At 44.9% G+C, this 6,321-nt stretch overlaps 1 protein-coding gene across 1 annotated transcript; it reads left to right on the top strand.

Moving 5' to 3' along the window:
- Positions 1 to 386: 386 nt before the first annotated feature.
- Positions 387 to 2,544, top strand: LOC109888704 (ras association domain-containing protein 10). Its single transcript, XM_020479876.2, has one exon. The coding sequence runs from the start codon at positions 732 to 734 to the stop codon at positions 2,127 to 2,129; it is 1,398 nt and encodes a 465-aa protein (XP_020335465.1). The 5' UTR covers positions 387 to 731; the 3' UTR covers positions 2,130 to 2,544.
- Positions 2,545 to 6,321: the final 3,777 nt, after the last annotated feature.

The following is a 6,321-nucleotide window of genomic DNA, read 5'->3' as shown; positions in this document are numbered from 1 at the left end:
TATTGAGGGCAGAGAACTTATATTCTGAGCAGCTCCATGAATAGTTGTATAGTTGTGGCTTGATTTGTTTCTATAGAATACCGATCAGAAGTAATGAAGATGTGAAATAATGGAGTGAAACAAGGGGACTGACCCTTGCCTGAATTAATTTAATTTGACATATATAACCACTCCATTTAAAATGTGTTCACTTTTTAATCTTTCAGGTCAAAATGATGGTATTTTTGAACAAAGTACAGTAAGCAAATTGGTGCGTAAAATTTGCACAAAGTGAGCGGGTAATGTTACATACAAAAACGTGTGGAGTGTGGCGGTGTAGTGTGGTGATCAACAGACACTGGAGAGTCCCGTTGCGAGCGGAGGGCGTATACTTTAGTGTTTTCATAGAAATGTACACACAGCCGTGCGTGCCGACCGAGAGGAAGGACGTCCGTTCCTCCTCTGCGCACAGTGTTCCAAAAGGAAGTCTGCGGGGATAATGTAATGCCCCCTGCTGAACAACTTCCCAGCGTGCCTCTTGAGTCTGCTGCGGGAATAATCCTACATAGAGGGAAGTACTGAGCTGATTATTTCATGAGAATGATGACATGCCTACATAAGAATAAGGACAGCTCCAAACGAAGGTGTGTGACACACTTTTCTCTTAACGCCTGAAAACAGGGACCGAGGAGTCGAGAGGGGAGCAGAATCTTTGATAAGCAATTAGGTTGGAGTTTTTTTTTCTTCCCAGTATGGAGCAGGAAGAATGCAAGGTATCAGTATGGGTCTGCCGGGAGGAGAAGCTGGTCTCAGGGCTGTCCAAACGCACGACCTGCGCGGATGTTGTAAAAGTTCTACTGGAGGACCAAAACTTGCCACAAGGTGCGTCAGCGGCGATGCAGTCTGGGACCCCCCAGTCTTACTGCATTGTGGAGAAATGGAGAGGCTTTGAGAGGATGTTACCCAATAAAACCAAAATCCTGCGTCTCTGGAGCGCCTGGGGAGATGAGCAGGAAAACGTGAGGTTTGTGTTGGTGAAGAATGAGGCATCGTTACCGAACAACGGACCCAGGAGCGCCGAGGCGCGAGTCGTTCAGAGCAAAGACAATCCGTGCGTATTCAAGGGAGCAGCCAAGACCACAATGGCTTTTTCGCAAGAAAAGCAGCGGAGGATTGTTAGAAAAGCTTTTAGAAAGTTGGACAAAATGAACAAAAAGAGAGAAGAGACTTTTCCTAAGGATAAATCCTCAGTGGAGAAATTGGAAACGTTTGTGCACTTGGTTATCTCGCAAGATCACACCATCCGCCAGCAGATCCAAAGGATCAAAGAGTTGGATAGGGATATAGAGATGTATGAGGCAAAAGTGCACTTTGACAGAATTAAGAGACATGGTATCAATTATGTGCAGGACACATACATGGTGGAATCGAGCGAGGAGGCTGATCCAATAGAGGACGTTCCACGTTCAGCGGAGGCTATTGCGCAGTTTGAGGAGTACGCTCTTAGGTGCGAGGAGGTCCTGCGACTTCAGGAGGAGTTGACAGAGCGCGAGGCTCTCGTGGAATGCATCACAGGTGAAATTCAGGAGGAGCTAAACCAAAGGTGGATGAAAAGACGGCAAGATGAGCTATCGGGCAAAGACACAGAACGTTTTGGGGAGTCTGTGGACATCCCCGTAGCTGCAGTGGCTCCACAGCCGGCAGCACAGTCAGGCGCCGCCGCCCCAGAGCCAGATGTGAACAGTCTATCAGAGAACGACTTGGTTTTAGAGGGGAAGATAATCAAATCAAAGCTGGATACCAGTTTATATATTGGTCTTCGTTTAAACACGGATTTAGAGGCTGTTAAGGGTGATTTGGACTTAAGCCAGGAGCTATGGGACGCGAAAGAAAAAGAACTAACGGATTTGCTCGCAAAAATGCACTCTATGAATTTAAATAAGGAAAAGTTACCCGAGGCTGATAAAGAACACTATGGTGTCACTGAGACTGAGATGTTGCCTTCCTTGGAGAAGAGCAGTGGGTGGGTGGAGCAGACCAGAGGTCTGTCCAAGACCTGCGACATGAACGACGAAGATTCAGACACGGGGCTGAGCTCCATGCATAGCCAGGACTCTGACAATACACCTGTGTGTGAATCACTGGTGTAGCTAACTCTTTATTGAACTGTTGAAAATATGCAACGCAAACTCAGGGACAGTGGAATTCTCTACACTAAACAATATGTTTCTCCGTTTCCTTCAAAAGGCTTCAGCATGGACACCGTACATATATGATAGTCAACTCACTCCACAATAGCTTGTCTTTAAATAGGCCACTCTCAGATATTCAGTCAGCATAGACAAGCAATAGAATTTACGATCATAGTATGCCAATTGTGCTGAAATCCTGACAAAAGTTGTGGAAAGTGGATATAGCTTGCTATGCTGTTTCTGTGTACTATTTATCAGAACATGTTTAGAATTAGGGAAAACAACAACTGCATTGAACTGCAAAGACCCACATCACTATGAACATTCAACTATAAACATACAGGTTACTGTGGAAATAAAGTATTAACAAATATTGATCTGTTTTATTTAGTACATGCATAAGTAGGACAAATGATTTAAGAGTTGGCTATGCAAATCACACATTTCATTTGCATTGGAATTAGTCCTACCTCACCAGAAAGTCAAAAATGGTAGATAGATGTTTTGCATCCTTTAGGGGCCATGCCTTGGGGTGTGTGATGTGTGCGTGTCATGTTCTGCTGTTTTTAATTAGAGTCTGTGGAGTAGCAGAGCATGAACTTCTGCATTAATGATGATTAGTGTAAATGCATACCTTTTTACTAAACTGTTTCACTAACAGAGCAAACTGTTCACTATTAACCAAGCGAGGGAATTTTTACTGTTAAGGTTTGTAATTTTCATGCCAAACTTTTCACTGTACTCTGAAGTGGGTGTTCAAAAAAGTTGGATAGGTGCCAGTGCATTAAACTGCAACTCTATTTCGATCCATCTGGAGGCCGTATCTGCTGGCCATCTTTAGGCCTACAGATTTCTGTTGTTGTATTTGTAACACTATCTGCCTAGGAGAGCCAGGCTCAAACCTGCCGAGATGTAGCGTTTCCCAGAGGGAAACTTCTAGAAATATCAAAAGACATTCTCCAGAGGGAGGTTTTTGTTAATTGATCATGTTGTTTCAGCATGACTAACCTTTCATATTCAGATGCCAGTCTGCTGATGCAAATCCAATGCAAATTGGCCAGACTAGCTGTCACCTTACCCAGTAATTGTTTAATTCATCTGTGTAGTTGATCCTCACTTTCTCTCCGGTTGCTTGACAGCATGATACCAATACCCTATTGATGGCAATGCCCTATTCAGTTACAGTACAATTTGTTGTGCCAATCAACCTCATGGATCGGTAGTTCTCAGCATGCTTTATATCAGGACAACCACTTGAGAGCTCTAATCTAATCAGTCTATCAGGAGTCAGTACAAGTAATAGAAACTGCAGTGTAATGAACGCTGGGAAAGCTAAGACAGACAACATAAAACATCCCAAAGTCAAAACCCAGACTGTTTCTGTTTATGCAACCCAGTCTGCTTTTGTGTCTGGGCGATATGTGTTGTTGTGCCCCCCCCTGTGTGCTCCCTGGGCTGTGTTTGGCACTGGGCAGCAGGGCTGTATGAAAACAGCCAGAGAGCAGCTGCCTAGCCTGGCTCACTCTGTTGAAAACGGTGGAGTTTACATAAGTCAGAGATGAAGGCTGGGCCAGGCCTTATGTTCTACTGTTTTGGGGTGAGCTGGGACTGGGACTGTGTGAGAAGGGATGTCTGTGTTTCAGATCCAGATGACTTGAGTCCCCAACAGCCTAGTGCCACATGATGCTTTAAATATGACTTTTGACAACAGAGGGGGAGACTCCGCTTATGGAATATGCCTTCAAATGGTTGTTATTCATATCCAGGCATTTCTGTCTAAAACATTAATGTCTGGGATTTACTATTTGCAGGTGTCAGATGTGACACTAATACTCTGTTAGTTCTCTAAACCACTGAGATTAGTTGTGCCATATGTATGAAATTGATCCCAGTGAGAGGCAAGTAAGCAGACAGGCAGGCAGACAGACAGGCAGGCAGACAGACAGACAGGCAGACAGACAGACAGACAAAGCGTTTTAGTGGATAGCACCCTGGCAACCATCAGTCAGCGATAGCCTAACACTGAAACACAACCTTGTTGCATTATCCTCAAACAGCATTTTCACCTCAAACGTATCCATACACTATGCCATATGCAGTACTTACATATCTTTTTTAAATTAGGCATAACCATCTGTGCCAGGGATTTCCTGTACCATTTCTGCTACATTTTTTTTGTACTATTACCCCCTTTTTCTCTCCAATTTCGTGACATCCAATTGGTAGTTACAGTCTTGTCCCATTGCTGCAACTCCCCTACTGACTCGGGAGAGGCGAAGGTCGAGAGCCATGCGTCCTCCGAAACATGACCCTGCCAAGCCACACTGCTCGCTGAACCCGGAAGCCAGCAATACCAATGTGTCAGAGAAAACACCATCCAGCTGATGACCGAAATCAGCTTGCAGGCGCCTGGCACGCCACATGGAGTCACAAAATCCCAGCAGGCCAAACACGCCTCTAACTCGGACGATTCTGGGCCAATTGTGTGCCGCCTCATGGGTCTCCCGGTTGCAGCCGGCTGTGACACAGCCTGGGATCGAACCCAGGTCTATAGTGACGCCTTAGACCACTGCGCCACTCGGGAGGCAGTCATTTCTGCTACTTTTGTATGATAACACTATCAGGACGGTTTTATCATAATGGAGTTGCATAATGCAGACATAAGGGAAAAGACACTCTCGGAGAGACCTTCTGCACTCTTCAACCCCCTATTTCACTCATGCAGTGCACCCTTAGTAATGAATGGGACCATGCCCTGGCGATGTTCTCATGGGTCATCAACCTCAGGAGATAGCGGACCTATAAATAGTTAAAGAGCAGCAGCCTGTAAGGCCGGGGTCATTCTTACGCCATGTCGAGCTGAATAAGACCAGCCCTCTAAAACATTTAGGGCAGAATCCTGACTTCCACTTCATCTGAATTGTTCATTAGTCTCCCATCGACATCAATGCGTGACAAAGTGAAAGAGAATCGCTCCATACAGAAATATTTATAAATAGTCAAATTTAAGAGACTTGTGTGATATTCAAATGTATGCCATGAGTGCATGGTGCAAAACCATTCAGATGAGATGACCCAGGCTCATAATGTGTTGGCTGGAATGAGCCCAGCAGTTAATATCCATATGGGATCCAATAGGCCCTGGTGGCTGTCGTTAGAAAATACTACTGTCAGGAAAACAATCTGTGCAATATAATAAAACCAACATATATTCTGTCAGACGGACAGACAGCCCGAACATAACACATCTCAAAGTGCTTACTGCCAACCACTCTCATCCCTGTCCAGACCATTAGAGAGGAGTACCCATGTACCAGATAGGCTAGTAGGGGATTATTCTACTCTGGAGCTAGGTGTTCCACAAGTGGCCTGTCAGATGGGTGGCTGAGCCTCTAGTCACACCAAACTCTGGTGCATGTTCAGCAGGGCACAACATTGAAATACGTTCAGGAATAAATATGTTATGTAGAACATGCCTCTCGGACATGTAGTCTCTGCTCATGACATTTCTATCTGCAACGTTTGACAATGTTTTCCTACTGAATGTGGCCCTGAAAGGGTGATATAGAAGAGCATAGAGACAGAGAGAGAGGTGGGGGTGGGGTTTTGTCAGAGCTCCTAGCAAAGTGTCTAATTAACTTGATGAGCCTGTCTGCTCTGTTCTCTGTTTATCAGTCAGTCTGGCTGGATGAACATGGAACATCCAGACTAAGGCGTGGACTTATAAATATTTGATGACGACAACTCAGCCAGGCTGTGTGGTGCCATCTGACAGAGTAATTACACACAGACAGAGCCACTCACAAGCCCTGCCATAACTCACTCACAACCTGAAGAACCACTCAGCCATATTGATTTATAGGCCTATTATAAAGGGATGGGTTCGTTTGTCTTGCTCCATTCCTAGTTCTAAAGCAAAGTAGCTCAACTGGGTTGCTCTAACATGCAGGACCAATAGGACCAATTAATGTTATGTAAACCAGTCTGCTATTTTTAAAATACCAGTCTGCTATTTTGTGTTTTTTTGGGGCGCTGATCGTATGCATCGGCAGGACATGACGGCAGCGTCGGGGAAACTCTATGGGTTGGTGTGTGTCTCTTTGTTAACAGCTGATGCATGATCTCTAATGTTAAGGAGGTCTTGAGGTTC

This window comes from Oncorhynchus kisutch, linkage group LG4, assembly GCF_002021735.2.
Source record: "Oncorhynchus kisutch isolate 150728-3 linkage group LG4, Okis_V2, whole genome shotgun sequence".
Lineage (NCBI taxonomy): Eukaryota > Metazoa > Chordata > Actinopteri > Salmoniformes > Salmonidae > Oncorhynchus > Oncorhynchus kisutch.
This window is presented reverse-complemented; position numbering and strand designations above follow the sequence as displayed.